General features: G+C 43.1%; 1 protein-coding gene across 3 annotated transcripts in view; it reads left to right on the forward strand.

Moving 5' to 3' along the window:
- Positions 1-23358, forward strand: part of IFT74 (intraflagellar transport 74) — an 83126-nt gene that overhangs the window by 55215 nt on the left and 4553 nt on the right. For all 3 annotated transcript variants that reach the window (XM_083185420.1, XM_083185429.1, XM_083185439.1), the window contains exons 14-17: positions 6117-6170; positions 16822-16919; positions 17123-17249; positions 22731-22894. In XM_083185420.1, coding sequence (XP_083041546.1) covers positions 6117-6170; positions 16822-16919; positions 17123-17249; positions 22731-22894 — 443 coding nt within the window. The remainder of the gene's footprint in view (positions 1-6116; positions 6171-16821; positions 16920-17122; positions 17250-22730; positions 22895-23358) is intronic.

The following is a 23358-nucleotide window of genomic DNA, read 5'->3' on the forward strand; positions in this document are numbered from 1 at the left end:
AATAGTTGTCAGAAAAATGTCCTTATTGTTTATCATCAAGTGTCAGTGTCACAGCACTCAGGAATATACTGTCTACAGTTACATATTTATAATACAGCATTATGAATCCTATTCATACCCTTTTCAGTTGTACTAACATGTAACTTTATGTACCTCCCACTGTTTTACATTCTGTCAAAGTTGTCAGTAAGTGTTCGATGTTTCTTTTCAGTATCCTTTTTTTCCCCCTACATCCTCCTCTTGTAATTGTTTTCTCATGCTTCTTTATGGATTTTTCTTAAGATGGTAAGACCTTTCTCTTACAGCACCCTAGTAACTAGATGATTCCCATAGTTCTTCCCTTTTAGAAATTGTGTTCCATTCTATTAACCACTTCGCTGCAAATGATAAGTGGGGCTTGTACTCCCAATATACAGCTAGACTGCAGAGAAGGTGCACTGTAACAAGGAGCTGTGTTACGATACAAATTTCCTCTGTCCTACCAGTCCATGGGATCAGTGGTGATCCTGGCAGCTGCCAAACCAGGTTGTGAAGCGTTGCTTATTACAGTATGCTTCTGCACAAGTGAAATAACCAGTGGTGGCTTCTGAGGACACCACAGGCTGCTCCCCCTGTATAATAACGGGACCCCAGAGGCTGCTCCCCCTGTATAATAACGGGACCCCACAGGCTGCTCCCCCTGTATAATAATGGGACCCCACAGTCTGCTCCCCCTGGTATAATAACGGGACCCCACAGTCTGCTCCCCCTGGTATAATAACGGGACCCCACAGGCTGCTCCCCCTGTATAAAAGCGGGACCCCACAGACTGCTCCACCTGTATAATAAGGGGACCCTACAGGCTGCTCCCCCGGTATAATAATGGGACCCCACAGGCTGCTCCCCTGGTATACTAACGGGACCCCACAGGCTGCTCCCCCGGTATAATAACGGGACCCCACAGGCTGCTCCCCCTGTATAATAACGGGACCCCACAGGCTGCTCCCCCTGTATAATAACGGGACCCCACAGGCTGCTCCCCCTGTATAATAACAGGACCCCTCAGGCTGCTCATCCTGTATAATAACAGGACCGCACAGGCTCCTCCCCCTGTACAGTCTTACCTGATCTCTGAGTCTTGATGCCGGACACCGAGGCGGGTAGCAGTGAAGTAGGTGGAACGCACAGCAGCCTGTGATTGACACAGACTACTTCCTGCTAGCCGCCGGTGCCTACAACCTCACTACCCCACCCTCTGTACTGGCCTATGTAGACATGTCCTCAGTGCAGGAGGCCGGTGGCCATTTGTCTGACTCCTGAGTCAGAAGAGAGCGCGTGCTGGCGGCATACAGGGCAGGGATGCCATTTGCGGCGCCCTGTCAACTTTCGGCGCCCGGAGCTCGCGCTCCGCCCTAGCTATGCCACTGGTTGCAGCACCACCTCTGGTGCTACCACTGGAAAAGCATATCCAGATATGGATAGAAGGTCTATTGTGTCCATAATTACAGATTGTGGGCCAGAAGTATTAAGCATGGAGAAGAGATAAACTGGAGATAAATTGGAAGGAGATAATGCACCAGCCAATCAACTGTCAATTGTCATTTTCAAACACAGTTCATTGACTGGTGCTTTATCTCCTTTCACTTTATCTCTTCTCCAGGCTTAATACATCTGCCCCAATGGACCTTACACACATGGAGGCACACAGGCCCTTATTCTGGTTCACTCGCAAAGTCAAATTCCTTCTCAAATGGACAAAACCATGTGCTCTGTGGGTGGGGCAGATGTACCATGTGCAGAGAGATTTGGGTGAGGTTTTACTTTAAAGTGAGATCTATATTGCAGTGTAAGAATAAAGCAGTCCATATTTTCCATGCACAGAATCAAAATAACTCACCCAAATCTAACTCTCTCTGCACATGTTACATCTGCCCCCAATGCAGTGCACATGGTTTTGTCCATTTAAGAAGGAATTTGATTTGCAAGTGAACCAGAATAAGGACCACAGTCTTGAAAGAGAGTAGTCGTTATTGTCTGATAATTTTCAATTACTGAAAGAGTACACACACAAAAATTCCACACATGAGGGGGATTTAAGCCCATTTCTGCTCCATCTTGGTTCAAATAAATAATTGATCCTAATTTAATGTGGTTAAGTTGTCGAGTTTATAACATTGTAGGCCTTGTTGGACTACCATATACTGTCTATGCATAGTTAAGGGCAAATTTACTGAAGTGTGAGTTTTTTTGAAAGTGAGTGATGTTGCCCGTAGAAATAATAACAGCCAGTCTAAGTAAGCATTTTGTTCATAAAACAACAGTAAATATGTTCTACCTAAGAACAGACATCTTTAGCAAACTACAGCTTAGAAATACATTATTTGTTTTTACTTCATTGAGGAAAGGGGGCTGAAATAAATCAGGGTCCTGCATTTCTGCGTGACGAGTAGGAAGGCCAGTAAGACATCCTACAGCTGCAAGGAAATCCATAGCTTGCATCCCACTGGAATATCTTATTGTTTTATTCACAGGTTTAAGGAAAGAGGATGCGGAAGCTATTTCAATTCTTAAAGTGTCTTTTCAGCATTTCATATGCACATTTATTTGTCTAGTGATTTAGGTAGGAGAAATGGAAAGTAGATAACAATCTAAAGAATTAAAATAATAAACTGCTGTTCTTTTGCTATACAGAGATGAACATTTGTTGCTAAGAGCACATATTATTTAAGGAAGACTTGTCCTCTTTTTGCTCTTCCACATGGCAGGCTTCCCCTGTCCCCATTCCAGTACAGGTCTGGCTCCCAATTTTTGGGGTAGCCCCCCGCAGCTCCAGGAGAGTAGGCAGCTCTCCTGCATCCTGCCAGCTTCCTAGTTGAAGGGGTGGAATTATATAATTTAGCTCTGCCCCCTTACTGCGGACCTATGAAGTGCAGGTGTTTCCCTGTGTTGGCGTAGGCAGGGCAGCCGAGAGGAATGCCGGGCCCCGGTAAAATGTTGGGGGCGTGGCCTAAGTGTGAGTTGTGGGAACCTCCCACACTTAGGCCACGCCCTCAACATGTTTAGAGGAGGGTGAAAGAAAACTCTAAAAACTGTAATCTCAGAAGCAGCACACACCTACAGCATGTGCTGTGCTGACTGCAGGCTCAGCATGACCTCTCACGCTGTCAGTGAGACACTCATGCTGAGCCTGCTGTCAGCACAGCACATGCTGTAGAAGTGTGTGCTACTGTTGCTACCCGGGAGGGATGGAGGGGAAAGGGAGGGGTCAGACCAGGGCCCCTGCGGGGCCCCTTCAGCAAGCCTGGGCCCGGGTAATTAGTACCCACTCCCCCCCTCTCTCGGCTCCCCTGGGCGTAGGCCTTATGACAGGACCGTTAGGCCCACCCTCCCTGATGTGGCTTGTAGTGTCTCCTTTCCCAGAAACTAAAAAATGTAGGTAAGTATGATCTGACCTTTCACACTATGGGCGGGATGTACGAAGGGGAAAATGCGGTAAAACCCCTGTTTTACCGCATTTTCCTATGTATTAAAACCCTGCCGCCTCGTTATTGCAGTGAAGGGTATCGCCACCTTTTGATGGCGATACCCTATAGAAGCCTATGGGCTTTTTTTCGCCGCTTGACACCTCTGCCGCAAACCTGCCGACCCCCCCCCCCCCCCTCTCCCCCTCCCTCTGGCTTACCTTAGTCCAGGTCCTCCTGGACTGGAAGGCAAGCCCTTCCTCCCCCTAGAAGGCAGCCGGACCGTCCTTCCGGCTGCAGGGGGGAGGAGGAGGCGCCGGGGACAGCCTCCTTTTTAACTGTCCCCGGCGTGATTAGAGAGCCAGGCGGCAGGGAGATGACGGAGACCCCCCGCACACCAGAGTTCAGGTATCGCGGGGGTTCTCCGTCACTGCACCACGATGCCAGCCGCATATGTTAGTACATGTGCCCTGGCATCGCGGCAATGTATTTTAATACATCCCGCCGCACTATGTGCTCTATTCCTGTGCATCTTACTGAATTCCTCACAGCTACCATTTTCTTCAGCTATTCTGATTTGCATGTTTAAGAAAACTTTGTAAGACAAAGCATAGTGGCAGAATACACTAGGTAATGTCCAACCTGGCTCTTGAGCTGTTGTGAAACTACGCATATTAGCATTCCCTAATAGTAATGTGGCAGTGCATGTTGGGACTTGCAGTTAGTATAACAACAGCTGGAGAGTTGCAAGAGATAGATAAAAAATTATCCAGCCCGCATGGCTGCGAATGGATGTTTTGCATAAACATCCATTCTCCGCCTATGGGGTGACAACAACATCATTCGATGGTCGCCGACCATCAAATAATGTGGTGCGTACACTCAAAACCAAGACACTCTCAGGTGTCTTAGCTTTGCGTGTGTCCTGTACGAGGACAGGGCAGGCAGCTGACATCTGGTGGTGTCAGCTGCCCGCCCCAGCACCCGCGTTATCAGGGCATTGCCATGGGAACGCGCTCCCGTGTAAATTCACATCTTAGCGCATCAATCTGAATCACCCCCATCGAGTAGTACAGAGCTTACGCTGTTCCCACCTCCTAAGTGTATGCTCAGTTTGCTATTTGTTATCTTCGGTGCACTTGCACTCCACTTTATTATAAAAAACTGTAGCCTGGAAACAGACGTATTTGAGAACTTCCGGTTACAGCAGAGTTATGCCTCTTCTTCTATCATAAGTGTAGATGTTGTTGCAATGTGTATGGATCTGCATACCTCCCAACTGTTCCAATTTTCATGTAAGAGTTCTGGTTTGTTTTGGGACCCGTGGCCGACAGTGTCCCATGGGGGAGACAGTCGGGAGTCTCCCCTGTTAGTACTGCTCTGCTTAGCCAAATCTTCAGATTTTTTTTTTAATGTGTACCCAGCTTATCACTACATTTGGTGCGACCACTCTGCAATTATCTGTCCAGTGCCACATTAAAGGTGCGTACACATGGATAGATTTGTCAAACGATTCAATCTCGTTAACGATTTCCTCTGAACCTCCTGCACAAACGATTTGGTGACAAATGATGAACGATTGAGCAAACGATTACACATGAAAGATTGATCTTTACGATGGTGGAGGGAGAGGGAGCCAGTCAATTAGCCTTACCAAATCGTTCATCGTGCATACACATGAAACGATTGGTACACATCGTTAACGATTGGTCGCTGATCTTTCTGCATGCAGGAAAGATCAGCGACCTCTACCAACGACCGTCGGGTACGCGCATCGTTCGATATATCGTTCATACACACGGAACGATTTGAACGATTGGTCATTTCAATCGATCGGGAACGCCCAGATCGTTCGCCAAATCTATCCGTATGTACGCACCTTTACTCTGCATACAACTGTTGACTGCGGATTTTGCTCTCAAATGCATTGTTAGTAAATAAGTATAGACCTACATGATATAAAATAGTTTTCAGGAGGTCTTCCTTTTCTAGCAAACAGTTCAAATAGAGATATTTTACAATAGTGCTAAGATGAAAATACAATAAAAAACACTCTTTTAAGCGTAGCTAACTTTTATTATAGTTACTTTTAACAAACTATCTTCACTAGTTTTAGCTTAAGGAACATACATAATAATGAGTTATAGTTTTGTTATCACTTGTTATTGATCTTAAATGTTGCTCCAACCATTCAGCTCCAATCGTTCTGCAAACACGACACTTAGTAGCTGATTGGCTGGAGCACCTTTTGGATTATTAATGAATGCTAAAAAGAATATCACTCGTTCTTAAATCAGCCTCTAAGCGTGCTGTTCCGGCTCACATTACGCTGAGACACAACTTGGGTGTCCTACCGGTCAGCGCTATGGGTGTGGTATGGGGCTCTGACATTAGGGATCCCGACAGTCATTAGCCCAACGTGGGGATCCCGACTGCCCGTACTCAGACAGCATGGCGATCGCAAAAAAAACCCTTGCGAGCCACCTATTCTATTCTCCCTCTATAGGGGTCGTGGATCCCCACAAGAGAAAATAGTGGGTGGCCGTCAGGCACCCGGCTGTCGGCGTTTTGACAGTCGGGATCCCGACATCGGGTAAATGTCGGGAAACGCGTCCGGCACCCAGTGCTATATATAAAAAATATGATCTTAAACATGTGTAACTTTTATTGCTTTAGGAGAAAAGAAGCAAAAGTACAAAGAGCTGAGAAAAAGAGAGGAAAGCATGGAACGTAAGTGAAAGCAACTTCATCATATCATGTTTAGCTGTAATTTTGTGATTTCTGTCTGTTTTTATCAGTCGCCATCTTTTCTACTTCCATTCTTATTGATAGTTGATGTGAATAAAGAAACCTTGGACTGCGCATCCTAATTTCAAATAATATAATGAGTTGCTATCATGCTGTACATATCTGTCAACATACATTTAGCCTTCCTGCACATTAACCAACCCTTCTAGTCATACCATGTCGTGGGGAGACTTTGTAGCGCCAAGTGTCTTTTTGTGCAACTTTTTCCATTAAAATGCATCTTGTTTACAAAACGATGTAAATAGGAAACACAAGCAGTATATAAGGCCATTTTCAGCAAAAGAAAGACACCCAACGCTATTGGAGTTGTGCTGGACTTGTCGGCTCACTAACACTAGCCATTCTCCCACTGCATGGTGTATTGAAACAAGATGTATGAGGATACATCTGTTGTTCCACAAAGAAAGAGAAAATATCATTCTGTTGCACACGTTACAGTACTAAGCACACCTAATCACAATAATTGTCAGAAGCTTTGCAATCTAACATACAGCTAAATCAAGGTGATTGACGTAGTTTTTTAGGGGAAATGTGGGTCCTCCTACCAGGTTCCAGGTGACCTAGTATTTGGTGGGTCCCTAACACTAAGTTGGGGCCATGAGACCCCACCAAGCCATCAAATGCTAGCCATCCCAGGGCAGCACACTAGTGAGAGGATAAGGTGTTAGCTTTTTTTCTTTCTTATTAACACTTACTCTGTGTAGAGAGTGTTCCATAGGTGAGAGGTATTCCTTAAAATGCTTAAGTGTTTGTAAAAAAACTAAAAACTGTTTATATATTAATGTCTCACAAATGGTTAAATCATATTGAATAAGAAACTAATTAACTTACCTGTGACCAAACATGGATATGCTGTAGTTACACCTGGACCGCTAGAGCTCCTTGTGGACAGAGGTTGGGAACCAATGGTCTATAGTGTGTTATATCTGTCATTCGAAATAACTGAGAAAAAAAAATGTTTGCAAAAGACTTTGTGTGCAGTTAAATTGTGTAAAAGCACCATGGTGCGTGTTTATTTATGATAGAATACATAGAACTACAATTGGTGCATGCAATTTAAAAATATGTTTCCATATATATTTCTTATCTGTACTTGTACTGTGTTTTCCATTTCTTTCCAGTATTTTTAATTAATGTGATTGATCTTTCAAAAACACATTTACCTTAAAAATAAGAGTGCTATGTCAACGTTTGTCATGTTCACAATGCGCTTGTTTACCTATATGGCTTCCGCTGAGACCTAAGACTTCTTCTAAAGGAAGAAATAGCCTGGCAGGAAATTTAAGTTTCTTTGTTTCCTGAAATGTTCTGCATCCAAAATCCGGATTGGCAACAAGTTTTAGCATTGTGTAGAGTTCCATAAACATATCTTCGGCCAAAGTGATATTTAAATATTGTATTTACATTTTTTTACTTTTAAAATGTTTAATATTTGTAATCATTCTGTAATAAGCCAATTTAAAATATGAATGTTTCTCAGTAAAACATTTAATTCCATTGTAAATGAATAGTTTAACCCCTTCCCGACATTTGACGTACATTTACGTCATGGCCGGGATGTACTTCCCGACACATGGCATAAATGTACGTCATGACTTTAAACTGTCACTGCGTCTCGAGACGCAGTGACAGAGGGACGATGTCTGCTGTCCCTGACAGCAGACATGTCCCTGCATGCCCAGGGGGGGCTGCGATGTCGCCCCCCCGTCGGCGATCGCTGTGATTGGCTGTTCAGTGTGAACAGCCATTCACAGCGTTTTCCTGTGTTACCAGCGAATCGGACGCTCGGTAACACAGGTGTCAATCACCGCCGGGCGTCAGGGGGCATGAGGGGGTCATCGGTGACGATGACACCTCACCCCACCCTCACCCCACCTGCCCCCAAGGCTGTGATTGGTCCGTGGGACCCACGGACCAATCACAGCCAAGGCGCGACATTTAAACTACCGGTGACTGCGCTGCAGACGCCATTCCGGTCTGGAATAGCGTGCAGAGCGGTCACCATGCCTATCTGCCGTGATACTGACCTGATCCTTGCTAATACTTACCTGATCCTTGCAAATACCTTACCTGATCACTTGATCACTGCTTGTAGCGTGCTGGACGCTTCCTGGATCTGACTTCTTGGGACTTCCTGCTGCTGCTGCAGTGTGATAGAGAGATAGAGAGAGAGATAGAGAGAGATAGAGAGATAGTGACAGAGAGAGCTATATTTTGTGTCTGCTACCCCCCCTTTTTGGGGGTGCAGGGTTTTTTTATATATAAATAACTGTCACTGCTGCTGCTGCAGTGTCATAGTGATAGATAGTGATAGATAGTGATAGATAGTGAGAGATAGTGATAGATAGTGATAGATAGTGAGAGATAGAGAGATTTGTGTCTGCTACCCCCCCTTTTTGGGGGTGCAGGTTTTTTTTTATATATATAACTGTCAGTGCTGTTGCTGCAGTGTCATAGTGATAGATAGTGATAGATAGTGAGAGATAGAGAGAGATAGTGACAGAGAGTGATAGAGAGTGTATATTTTGTGTCTGCTACCCCCCTTTTTTGGGGGTGCAGGTTTTTTTTTATACATATAACTGTCAGTGCTGCTGCTGCAGTGTGATAGATAGTGATAGATAGTGATAGATAGTGATAGATAGTGAGAGATAGAGAGAGATAGAGAGAGATAGTGACAGAGAGTGATAGAGAGTGTATATTTTGTGTCTGCTACCCCCGCCTTTTGTGCTGATCACTATATCTGAGGTGATCAGCAACTTTTTGGGGGCGCAGAGGTTTTTTTTTTATATATACCTGTCAGTTGCTGCCAGTTGCACTGTCAGTTGCACCAAAGGTTGTGCACCTGCTGCCCCTCACTGGTAATCAGTGTTGCATCACTGATCACCTTTTTTTTTTTTTGAGGCTGCTGTGGGTCTTTTTTTAATTTTTTTTTACACACACTGTGATTTTGTGGGTGTCCTGTGGCCACTGTGCGCTGATCAGTGACGTACATCACTGATCATCTTTTTCGGCACAGGGTTGATCTATTTTTTTTTGATCAAATTCCTGTTGCCTTTGAGCGCTGTTCAGTGACGGACGTTACTGACCAACATCTGTGCTCAATTTTTGGCGCAGGGCCTTTTTTTTTTTTTTTTTTAACCCCTTCAATTTTTTTTTTTTTTAATTGGGTTCAAATTCCTGTATAAAGTATTTTTTTTTTTTCTACACTACATACACACTACACACTACACACTACATACCCCCCGGGTTGAAATAAAGTTTGTACCCCCCCCCTACACTATACACGTGTTGAAACATTTCACTACCAGTAACACAAAAATAAAAATGGCATCCCAAATGTCATCCCAAATGTCATCCCAGTCATCCAGAAGAATGTATTCAGCGGAGGAGGCATATGCCATGCTTGCCTCTGATTCTGACACAGCCAGTGAGGCAAGCGGGGAATTTGAAGGATTCATCTTAACCTCATCTTCCTCCTCTAGTGATGAGGGACCCCCTCAAAGACGCCCCCGTAGAGCAGCTGAGACCCCCCCCCCCCAATAATTGATCTCGTATGGACCCCACCACCAGACAATTTTGAGCCCCAGGTTCCTGAGTTTTTGGCCATGCCAGGAATCCAATTTGATTCCACAGGTCTCAGAGAAATTGACTTTTTCAAATTATTTTTCTCTGATGATTTTATAAATTTAATTGTGGACCAAACTAATTTATATGCCCAGCAGTTTATTGCTCAAAACCCCACGTCATCATTTGCTAGGTGGACCCCTGTAGATGCAGTAGAGATGATGACGTTTTGGGGTCTGGTGTTTCATATGGGCATAGTAAAAAAGCCAGAAATTAGGCAATATTGGAGTACAGATGTTCTGTACAGCACCCCATTTTACCGTATGGCCATGCCCCGGGCTCGATTTGAGACGATCCTTAAATTTTTGCATTACAACGATAATGCACAGTGCCCACCCAGAGATGATCCCACCTTTGACCGGCTATTCAAAGTCAGGCCGGTCATTGATCATTTCAGTGCCAAATTTGAAGAGATGTACATCCCAGATAAATTCATTTGCATAGACGAGTCCCTTATACATTTTAAAGGAAGGGTTAAATTCCGCCAGTACCTTCCCAGTAAGAGGGCAAGGTATGGCATAAAAATGTATAAGCTGTGTGAAAGCACCTCAGGGTACACCCACAGGTTTAGGGTATATGAAGGGAAGGATTCAAGAATTGAACCGCCAGAATGCCCCCCCTCCCTCGTAGGTGTTAGTGGAAAAATTGTCTGGGATTTAGTGCACCCCTTCCTGGATAAAGGTTATCACCTCTATGTGGATAACTTTTACACCAGCATCCCCCTGTTTAAGGCCCTTGGTTGAAGAGGTACAGCAGCTTGCAGTACTGTGCGCAAGAACCAAAGAGGCCTCCCAAAAACGCACATTGCCCAAGTAATGAGAAGGGGTGAAAGCAGGGGAATATGCACCGAAAATATGTTGTTGGTCAAATATAAGGACAAGAGGGATGTCCTTATACTGACAACATTTCACGGAGACAGTACCACCTCCGTCCCTGTACGAGGTACCAGTACCCACACCTCCAAACCTAATTGTATCCTGGATTACAATAGGTACATGGGCGGAGTGGATCTTTCAGATCAGGTACTGAAGCCGTACAGTGCCCTGCGGAAAACAAAAATCTGGTACAAGAAGCTGGCCGTGTATATCATCCAGATGGCACTGTATAACGCTTACGTGCTATTCCGTTCTACCGGCCAGAGGGGGACATTTATGCACTTTCAAGAGGAAGTCATAAAGGGCCTAGTATTTGGGAACCAGCAGGCAGAGGGCCCCAGTACTTCTAGTACTGGCCCCCGTATTGTACCAGGGCAGCATTTTCCTGATGAAATCCCCTCCACTGGAAAAAAGGGCAGGACACAAAAAAGGTGCAAAGTTTGCTATAAAAAGGGAATAAGAAAGCAAACTATTTTCCAGTGTGACACTTGCCCCGACAAATCCGGCCTATGTATAAAGGAGTGTTTTAAAATATACCACACATCTATGGATTTTTAGGTTCATCATTTCACCGTGCTTCGGGGGTCTTGCTAATGCCACATAGCACCCACCATTCATTCCACCAGAATCTGAGCCGCAAAATCCAAAAATCACTCCTTCCCTTCTGAGTCCTGCCATGCACCCAACTGGTATTTTTTGGTCACATGTGAGGCATTGCCGTACTCAGGAGAAATTGGGGCACAGATTTTGGGGTGCTTTTTCTCCTTCATACCTTCTGAAAATGAAAAATTTTGAGCCAGAACTGCATTTTTGTGTAAAAAAATGTAATTTTTCATTTTCACTGCCCAGTTGTATCAAAATTGGTGAAACCCCTGGGGGTTTGAAATGTACACTATACCCCTAGATGAATTCCCTGAGGGGTGTAGTTTGCAAAATGGGGTCACTTGTGGGGGGGTTCCACTGTATTGGTGCTTGGGGGGTCTTGCTAATGCGACATAGCACCCACCAACATTCCACCAGAATTTGTGCTGCAAAATCCAAATATCACTCCTTCCCTTCTGAGTCCTGACACTTTTTGGTCACACATGAGGCATTGCCGTACTCGGGAGAAATTGGGGCACAGATTTAGGGGTGCTTTTTCTCCTTCATACCTTCTGAAAATGAAAAATTTTGAGCCAGAACTGCATTTTTGTGTAAAAAAATGTAATTTTTCATTTTCACTCACCAGTTGTATCAAAATTGGTGAAACCCCTGGGGGTTTGAAATGTACACTATACCCCTAGATGAATTCCCTGAGGGGTGTAGTTTGCAAAATGGGGTCACTTGTGGGGGGGTTCCACTGTATTGGTGCTTTGGGGGTCTTGCTAATGCGACATAGCACCCACCAACATTCCACCACCAAAAATCACTCCTTCCCTTCTGAGTCCTGCCATGCACCCAACTGGTATTTTTTGGTCACATATGAGGCATTGCCATACTCGGGAGAAATTGGGGCACAGATTTTGGGGTGCTTTGTCTCCTTCATTCCTTGTGAAAATGAAAAATTTTGAGCCAGAACTGCATTTTTGTGTAAAAAAATGTAATTTTTCATTTTCACTGCCCAGTTGTATCAAAATTGGTGAAACCCCTGGGGGTTTGAAATGTACACTATACCCCTAGATGAATTCCCTGAGGGGTGTAGTTTGCAAAATGGGGTCACTTGTGGGGGGGTTCCACTGTATTGGTGCTTGGGGGGTCTTGCTAATGCAACATAGCACCCACCAACATTCCACCAAAATCTGAGCTGCAAAATCCAAAAATCACTCCTTCCTTTCTGAGTCCTGCCATGCACCCAAATGGTATTTTTTGGTCACATGTGAGGCATTGCCGTACTCGGGAGAAATTGGGGCACAGATTTTGGGGTGCTTTGTCTCCTTCATTCCTTGTGAAAATGAAAAATTTTGAGCCAGAACTGCATTTTTGTGTAAAAAATGTAATTTTTCATTTTCACTCACCAGTTGTATCAAAATTGGTGAAACCCCTGGGGGTTTGAAATGTACACTATACCCCTAGATAAATTCCCTGAGGGGTGTAGTTTGCAAACCGGGGTCACTTGTGGGGGGGTTCCACTGTATTGGTGCTTGGGGGGTCTTGCTAATGCGACATAGCACCCACCAAAATTCCACCAGAATCTGAGCTGCAAAATCCAAAAATCACTCCTTCCCTTCTGAGTCCTGCCATGCACCCAACTGGTATTTTTTGGTCACATGTGAGGCATTGCCGTACTCGGGAGAAATTGGGGCACAGATTTTGGGGTGCTTTTTCTCCTTCATACCTTCTGAAAATGAAAAATTTTGAGCCAGAACTGCATTTTTGTGTAAAAAAATGTAATTTTTCATTTTCACTGCCCAGTTGTATCAAAATTGGTGAAACCCCTGGGGGTTTGAAATGTACACTATACCCATAGATGAATTCCCTGAGGGGTGTAGTTTGCAAAATGGGGTCACTTGTGGGGGGGTTCCACTGTATTGGTGCTTTGGGGGTCTTGCTAATGCGACATAGCACCCACCAACATTCCACCACCAAAAATCACTTCTTCCCTTCTGAGTCCTGCCATGCACCCAACTGGTACTTTTTGGTCACATATGAGGCATTGCCATACTCGGGAGAAATTGGGGCACAGATTTTGGGGTGCTTTGTCTCCTTCATTCCTTGTGAAAATGAAAAATTTTGAGCCAGAACTGCATTTTTGTGTAAAAAAATGTAATTTTTCATTTTCACTGCCCAGTTGTATCAAAATTGGTGAAACCCCTGGGGGTTTGAAATGTACACTATACCCCTAGATGAATTCCCTGAGGGGTGTAGTTTGCAAAATGGGGTCACTTGTGGGGGGGTTCCACTGTATTGGTGCTTGGGGGGTCTTGCTAATGCAACATAGCACCCACCAACATTCCACCAGAATCTGAGCTGCAAAATCCAAAAATCACTCCTTCCTTTCTGAGTCCTGCCATGCACCCAAATGGTATTTTTTGGTCACATGTGAGGCATTGCCGTACTCGGGAGAAATTGGGGCACAGATTTTGGGGTGCTTTTTCTCCTTCATACCTTCTGAAAATGAAAAATTTTGAGCCAGAACTGCATTTTTGTGTAAAAAAATTTAATTTTTCATTTTCACTCACCAGTTGTATCAAAATTGGTGAAACCCCTGGGGGTTTGAAATGTACACTATACCCCTAGATGAATTCCCTGAGGGGTGTAGTTTGCAAAATGGGGTCACTTGTGGGGGGGTTCCACTGTATTGGTGCTTGGGGGGTCTTGCTAATGCGACATAGCACCCACCAAAATTCCACCAGAATCTGAGCTGCAAAATCCAAAAATCACTCCTTCCCTTCTGAGTCCTGCCATGCGCCCAAATGGTATTTTTTGGTCACATGTGAGGCATTGCCGTACTCGGGAGAAATTGGGGCACAGATTTTGGGGTGCTTTTTCTCCTTCATACCTTCTGAAAATGAAAAATTTTGAGCCAGAACTGCATTTTTGTGTAAAAAAATGTAATTTTTCATTTTCACTGCCCAGTTGTATCAAAATTGGTGAAACCCCTGGGGGTTTGAAATGTACACTATACCCCTAGATGAATTCCCTGAGGGGTGTAGTTTGCAAAATGGGGTCACTTGTGGGGGGGTTCCACTGTATTGGTGCTTGGGGGGTCTTGCTAATGCCACATAGCACCCACCAACATTCCACCACCAAAAATCACTCCTTCCCTTCTGAGTCCTGCCATGCACCCAACTGGTATTTTTTGGTCACATATGAGGCATTGCCATACTCGGGAGAAATTGGGGCACAGATTTTGGGGTGCTTTGTCTCCTTCATTCCTTGTGAAAATGAAAAATTTTGAGCCAGAACTGCATTTTTGTGTAAAAAAATGTAATTTTTCATTTTCACTGCCCAGTTGTATCAAAATTGGTGAAACCCCTGGGGGTTTGAAATGTACACTATACCCCTAGATGAATTCCCTGAGGGGTGTAGTTTGCAAAATGGGGTCACTTGTGGGGGGGTTCCACTGTATTGGTGCTTGGGGGGTCTTGCTAATGCGACATAGCACCCACCAACATTCCACCAGAATCTGAGCTGCAAAATCCAAAAATCACTCCTTCCTTTCTGAGTCCTGCCATGCACCCAAATGGTATTTTTTGGTCACATGTGAGGCATTGCCGTACTCGGGAGAAATTGGGGCACAGATTTTGGGGTGCTTTTTCTCCTTCATACCTTCTGAAAATGAAAAATTTTGAGCCAGAACTGCATTTTTGTGTAAAAAATTTAATTTTTCATTTTCACTGCCCAGTTGTACCACAATTGGTGAAACCCCTGGGGGTTTGAAATGTACACTATACCCCTAGATGAATTCCCTGAGGGGTGTAGTTTGCAAAATGGGGTCACTTGTGGGGGGGTTCCTAACTTTTAGCATCTTATGGTGCCTAGAAACCTACATGGTGCCTAAAAAATAATCTCATAAAAAGGAGGCTCCAAAATCAAGTAGGTGCTCCTTCTATTATGAAGCCTGTGGTTTGGTCAACGTGCACACTAGGGCCACATATAGGATATTTATGAAAACAAAAGAATTGGGGGAATCAATTTTTAGTCACATTTTTCTAGTAAAATGTACTGTGTTCCTTAGAAAAATGTATTAAAATTGCAAATCTGCAAAAAAAATGAAATTTTGAAATTTCACCTACACTTTGTTTTAATTCCTGTGAAACACCTAAAGGGTTAACAAACTTCCAAAATGCTGTTTTGAATACTGTGAGGGGTGCAGTTTTTGAAATGGTATCATTTATGGGGGTGTCTCACATACAAGTCCCTCAAAGTCACATCAGAACTGAACTGGTCCCTAAAAAAATCAGTGTTTGAAATTTTCTTGAAAATTTGAGAATTTGCTATTCATATTGTAAGCCTCCTAGTGTCCAAAAAAATGAAAAGGAAGTTGAAATAATGATGTCAACATAAAGTAGACATATGGTCTATGTTAGTTATTAACTATTTTGAGTGGTATGATTATTTGTCTCACAAGCAGAAAATTTAACATTTTGCAAATTGCTAAATTTTCCATTTTTTCACGACATTTTGGTATTTTTCACAAAAAAACACAGACTGTATCGACCCAAATTTACCACTAATTTGAAGTACAATGTGTCACGAGAAAACAATCTCAAAATCACTGGGATAAGTAAAAGCAAAAAAAAGTTATCCCCACTTAAGTGAGACATGTCAGATTTGAAAAAAAGGGCTCTGTCAGGAACGCAAAAACTGGCTCTGTCAGGAAGGGGTTAAAATGTTATATCTAGTAATGCTGCAAGAAGAAGATATTGAAATTGACATTTTTTTACTAATATAGTTATTATCTCATCACGTTAACACTCTGACCAAATTACTTTTGATTCTAGACTAAAGAGCGGTGTGCTTAACCCTTTGAGTGCCAAGTGAATTTGTCTAAATAGGTCTGAAAATTACCAAGCCAACCTTTTTATTCATCATAATGAGCTGTAATATTTACCTTATATAGGAAAAATAATCTTTTTTTTCACAACATTTTTCTATTTGAATTTATATAACAAAATGTGAGTGACTCTGGAATTTTTTGCGGATATTTTGAACATCTCTCACAGAGATGTTGGCACTCAAAGGGTTAAGCAAGATCACACAGCACACCTCACGGGACATCCGCTCAGATGCTGTGTGCTGAGCAAGGCTTTGCCATTTTGTTATAGGCACAGCCCCACTATCTAGGAAAGCCAGTGGGGGCGATAGTGACTCGTGGAGCTGTGCATCACCATCGCTGCATGGAGCGATCAGTGCCTCATTTGTAATCGGATCGCTTACAAATTGATCCTAAATCGCCCCATGTGTATGCCCCTTTACTTTTATGAGAATCAAAATTTACTTCATTATTGTGATGTTTGTTACAAAGCCTTAAAATGGGATTACATTATATAAAAAAAATCTAATAAAGATCAAGGTTATTAAACCATCCCCATGGCCATCAAGACTACATGTTTCAGGACCTGCTAACAGCGGTGTGGTTATTATGCTTTTAGGGTTCTTTGGCACTTTTGAAGAAAGTAAGAACCAGGAAATGGAACGGAAGTCTGAGATAGAGGGAAATATTGTGACGCTGCTGGAACACTCAAGTAGGGTGAGTCTTTATCATTTGCAAGGATATCCTTTGTCATGTAGTCCAATCCAACTAAGCCTGTGCTCGTGTCCTTCTATAACAAGAGCTGACTGTATTTTGGTGCCAAATACATCTTTTCACAATTTGTCCTAAATTTCCTTCTCTACTGTTTGTAGTTGCTATTGAAGCTTCTTTAATATCAACTGAATTTCCTATTTGTACAGAATATTAATAGAATGAAACAGATCTCTTCGGTTACCGCTCAAGAACTTAAGATCATGCAAGAAGACCTTAATTTTAAGGAAACTGAAATGCACAAATCACAGAGCACTGCAAAGAATTTGACAACTGGTAAGGAATATACTTTTGTTGCCCTAGTTGAGTTTACAATAGATATTCCCTATCACCTATAAATATACCTTAGTACCTGGAGGAAGCCTATGATAACATGGGAAGAATATACAAACTCCACACAGATTGTTGTAATTAGAAGCATGACACAGTGCTAAGAGGCAGGACAGCTAACAACTGTGCCATTGTGCTACCCAGTTGGATCTTGCTGTGATATTCTAAATCACTCTGCTAAATACTTGAAACGGGTCACACGGAGATGATGCCGACAGTCACAATACCGATGCCAGTGTCCCGAAGAAAGAAATCCCGATAGGGGTCAGAAAAGCATACTTACCCTTCCCCCCCAGCCCTTCTTTTAGGAGCCTAACCCACCCTTCGAGGAGTCTAACCCTCACCCGCTGCAGCATACCCTAACCCTCCCCACTAGTGCCAATCTCGCATACTCAGTGATCGGGCTATCAGTATTCCGGTATCAGCATCTTCATTCACGCAAGCTTCCAGTGATGATCTTCTGTTGGTAGTCTGGATGCTGTTGTCTGTATACTATACTCTATACTGAATGCATCTTGTAAAACACCTGAAACCTTCAGGATAATGATACTACGCACATACATATGTCAGGCTGTAACATATTGTTTCCAATGTTAAGATCCAAAACCAAAGATCTGCAGCAAATCTGTTACCATATTCATTTTTTTTTTTATGTTCGATACTTGTTTCCTAGCATGGGTCCCATCGCATACCTTAACTTAAGGTATGCGATGGGACCCGACCGACCCAATTTCGGGCTTTTTTTGAGGTTTCCCGACAAATGTAAAATCGGGTCCATCGCATGCCATTATAATGGCATGCGATGCGACCAATGCGATTGACCCGATTTTACATAGGAAGCAATGTTAAATGGCCCCCCATACGCGTAATACCTTTGAAGTGATGCGTGTCCCCGCGCGGGGCTCGCTGCGCTCGCCACACTATATAAAATTAACTCCACGCCTACGTGGATAGTGGGGTATGAAAAGGTCGGAGGACGCGTACCGCTGCCCCACGTGGGCTCGCCACGCTTCGGGTTCACGTTGATCGTGGCGTGGCGTTAACAATGGGGGGGGCATACAATGAAAAATGGGGTCTAGGGGGCATTTAACATGCGATCGATCCCAATTTTTGCGACCCGATTTCATACAATTAAAATCAGTGGCGCCGTGCTAGGAAACAAGTACCTTATGTTCAATATATGTTGGCAGATAATAATAATGCCAACAGCATATAATTACCTATTATAATTTAATTACCTTAAAATATATATCACATGTTTACTAGCCTGCACCCAAGTCACATACAAATACGTCTGTCTGTCTTCATCTACATAATGCCACATTATGCCTATTACCAGGAAGTGCCCACTTCACACAAACATTGACTTTTGTTCTTCAAGTGCGTAATGCTAACTACATACTGTATGTGCCTTTTTCGCACATTGTTTGCCAGACTGTGCCGCCTTCCAGCATTTTTTTTGCCCCTCTTTGACACCAGAGTCAGACTTTGGGGGAAATTTACTAAGATGGGAGTTTTATTTCAGATGGAATGTTGCTATGGGCAACCAGTCATATACTATCTTTTATCTTCTAGAGGGTGCTAAAGAAATAAGGGGTGAAATGTAATAGGATGAGAGATTCAGAAAGTGAGAGATTTGGTAAGAAATCTCCAGTTATTTTAAAGCGGCAATCATTTACACTGCAAAACCAGTCTGATTTTGCTGTGTAAATGATTGCCACTTTAAAAAAACTGGAGATTTCTTACCAAATCTCTCACTTTCTGAATCTCTCATCCTATTACATTTCACCCAAGAAGTAGAAATAGGTTGTCCATGGCAACATCCCATGAGAAATAGATCTCCCATCTTAGTAAATTTCCCCTTTTGTCTTTTTCATATAAATTATCCTAGCCTAAGTATTGTGCCAGTCTGTGCTTCATCTAAATATGTCCCAATGCTGCAACTACCAGCTCTAAAGCACAGCTGTGTGACGTGCTACAGTATGCTGTTAATGTACCCAAAGCCGTGCTACAGTATACTTCCGAATCCCTGTAAGCTTTGTTTCACTAGAGAGCAGCTCCGACTAATGGTGCAATGGAATCATAACGTTGTACTTGGAACTTATTCTAATCATCGGGAACCAGGTCTAATTATTTCCGGCAAATGCCCAGGGGAGTGGGCTCTCATTCAGACCACTTCCTATGCAGAAGGAAATCGTTTTCATTGCTGTATCTCTGTTGTCGTCTTCGTTACTGGAACTATGTGATTTATTTTGAGAAAGAGAAGGAAGGGATCTGTAGAGATTTGTACATTAAGGATCAGAAATAAGGACCCTTTTAAACAGTAATTCTACAACGATCAGGAATAAAAGTAAAATTTATATGTAGAATGTCAGATTTCCATCTGAATACTATGTCCAAAATGAAAAACATGAAATCTAATTCAGATGTCTTTTAATAGCTTGTCTGGTATAAGATAACAATGTGTAAAAACATCAGTGAGGCTGCCCAAGAAAGAGGAAACTGCCCAGAGTAAACAGTTTCACTAATGCCATTGTTTCTCAGATATTTTTCTGGGGTCAAAAAAGTTTGGTCTGAAGCTGGATTACTTTGTACAAACCTTCTGCCACTTCACTGCGTATCTAAAGGAACTGGCCTGTATCCTCTTCCTGGCTACAGTTATTATTTAGTCATTGTTTTACTGCAATTTCTTTGCTTCCACTGTTGGATTAGGATAAATTATAATATAAACACATATTAAAAAAAGGTGGTTGTCTCAGTCAAAGGAGAATCATTTCATTATTACTTATAAGAATGAAATGAGAACAAGTGCGATGAGATAGGTAAACATAGCGTGTTGCTCGGCTACTGTGTGACTTTATCGTGCTATGGGAGACGCCGGGCCCAGGGGTATAGAACCTCCGTTTGGATGTGTGCCCTAAATCATTTATGGTATGATCTCCTCCTCCTGGGTATGGGGCATAGGGTCGACTCAGTGAAAGGCAACATACATTAGGTCGACCACTGAAGGTCGATACCTGAAATAGGCCAACATGGCTAAGGTGGACAGGGATGTTGGTACAAACATGGCCTTGCTGTGCTTGTCACACTATTTCATATTCTCCCACCACGCCGTAGTGGATGGTAGGGTATGAAGTACTGCTTGTCCACACGTCGGCTCAAAAAAAGTGAAAACCCCATGTTGACCTTTTTCACTGTCGACTTTCTCATTGGCCACCAAATCCGTGTGTCGACCTTCCGACCCTGTCGACCTTAGCCGGGTCGACCAATTTTAGGTGTCAACATTCAGTGGTCGTCCTAATGTATGTCATCCTTCATAGGGTCGACCTAGTGACCATATGCCCCCTCCTTATGCATCCTCACACTGCACTTTTCATTTCCTTTACTTATGTGTTTTTTAGAATACCCACAGGATGAATGTTTTGTTGTTTTTTATGCAGCTGCATTAGCAGTCTGGATCTTATGGGGGTTTTTTTTTCTTCCTGTTTATAGCCAAATAATTTGTATTGACCTTTGTGGTGGTAACAAGATGGCAGGGCTACCTCCATTATTGAGTAGACTCAGGAAGTTCCATGTATAGTACAACCTCTTGGACATGTGTTTCACACACTTAAATTAGATAGAAAAAAAGTGTTCTCCTGACTATCTCCATGGTTTTACAGTATGTGGAACTGCTCTAATGTGGTTTCTAACTTTGCAAAGAGTTCAGGATGATTTCCCAACATTCAAAATATCGACAAGAAAACAGTCTTGTGTTCACTATGCCAACATTGTTGACATTTAAAATATTGACATGTCAAACAGGTGACATGTTTTTTTTTTTGGGGGGGGGGGGGTGTCCATGTTGACAGGTCACCATGGACATCATATAAGTGTACTGCTTCACCTCGCATGGTTCGCTGCGCTTGCCATGCTTCAGGAACAAGGGTCTTGCTGTGCTTGGTACAAATAATCTAAAAATGCCGTTATTTTGAACGTGTTGATAATTTGACTGTCTGCCAATTGTTGTCTGTATTTTGACTGTCTGTAAATTGACTGCATCCCCTTTGGAACATCCCTAAAGTCCAGTGTCTCCATTAGGATGATGCAGCAGATGAAAAATGTTTTTTTTGTATGTCTTTTAAATTCTTGCTTCAAATGCACAATGTGCTACCACTCAAACTATGCTCTAGTCTAGTTCTTCTGTTTAAAAATATAATTTTTTTGCAGGGATTATTTTTCACTTTTGTTTTAACATATACTGTAGGAGTTTTTTATTTATTTATTTCAATCCCTTGTATTTAATGACTTTTTATGTTTTTTTACATCATAGGGGAGTATTCAATGATTTCTTTTCTCCATGTGCAGCGAATCCTGATTAGGATTCGCTGCACGTTCGCAGGGTTCAGGAGGGCTGCAGCATTCGCTGACAGCCCTGCCTGTCATCCTATTTAATGCAGCAGGGGCTCGCTGTCCCTGCTGGCGATTTTTTTTCGCCGCAGGGAGCCGGGGGACGGAGGCAGGCAGGGAGATGTAAGCCTCCCTGCCTGCCCCAGAATTTGTGGGGGAGGGCTCCCGGGGCACAGGCAGCAGAGGCTGCCCCCCGGGAATGCTGGCACGGGGGGCAGGGGTAGGGAGCCGTTCCTCTGGTCCCGCACGTAACAAGCCGGGACCAGAGTGAAGTGAATATATGAATATCTAATGAGCGGCTCCCGGCCCCCTGCTGATGAAAGTGTAAAAAAAAAAATGTTTCAAAAAATTAAATAAAAATTAAATATATACAGTTTATGTGCTTCAAGCACATGAATAAAAATAGCATGCCCCTTCACAGAAAAAAAAAAATCTGCTTTTTTTGACACAAAAAAAAACCCTTTATTTCAAAAGATCACTTTCCAGTTCACCTTAAAAAGATGTTGAATGCAAAATGGTGAATCATGGCAATATCAGGGAGAAATCAGTTCTCCATCCTAGCATTAGATACACTCTTGGTGAATCCCAGTGAAAACCCCATTGAAATACACCAGCGAATTGCAGTGAGCATGAAACGGAGAACTGGCCGGCATTCACTGTTCGCTTTCGGCGAACAGTGAACATTGAATAGGGTGAATCATATTTTCAGTGAAAAAAAATCACCGTAAGGAGTGACAACAGCCCGATTTGCCGGGAAAAAAAAATTGTTAATCGGGAGCCGTAGAGTGAAATATTTATTTGATATCTATACTGTAATCATTTTCTTTAATTTTTACATTTTTTTCCCCTAAGTCCCTAAGCTATATTTGTGAACTTCCATCATACATATTATTATCATAAAAATATTAAGAAGAGTTTCTGTTTCAAGTTTTCCTTTAATTCTGCTTATGCAGACAGTGTAGCAAATAAAAGGTTACATGAGTGTCATTTCATTTATGGAATTGGTTATGTGTGTAATAAAGTGTGCGTGTATCTCAGAGAGCCAGCGTCTACAGCAAGATCTTCAGAAAGTGGAGCAGCTGGAATCCAAGATAAACAGTGAGCTGACGTCCCTGAAGGAGAAAATCCAGCAAATGTCTGAAGGATTAAAAACATACAGTGATTTGGATGCCCTCAAAGCCTCTGCAGGAGAAAAGAAAAAGGTAATTTTAAGATACTACTGTCCTCAAATTTGGAGATGGGTGCCGGATGAATGGATTCTGACGGACAGTATACCAACTGTTCAAATGCTCAACAGTCAGAATCCCGACTGACAGCGACTACTCTACCTCGTGGGGGTCCACAACCCCCATAGAGGGAAAATAGATCCTGTGCCGAGTGCAGTGAGCCACCAAGCCCGCAAGGGGCTTTTTTTAGCTTGGCCCCCCTGTCTGAGTACCGGCAGTTGGGATTCTGATGTCCGTATACTGACCGTCAGAATCCCGACCACTGGGCCATTATTCCACACCCTTGGAGACATGGGAATAAAGGGTAATATAAATTGAATACATACAATACAGATGAGTAGTGGACAGGATACAGGCATCCTGAAAAGCGGTCCGGTAAATTTACTTCCCTTCCGGATTATGGCGCCGGCAAACACCATCATTGTCAGGTTTCCGGTGAT

This window comes from Crinia signifera, chromosome 1, assembly GCF_055691185.1.
Source record: "Crinia signifera chromosome 1, ASM5569118v1, whole genome shotgun sequence".
NCBI lineage: Eukaryota > Metazoa > Chordata > Amphibia > Anura > Myobatrachidae > Crinia > Crinia signifera.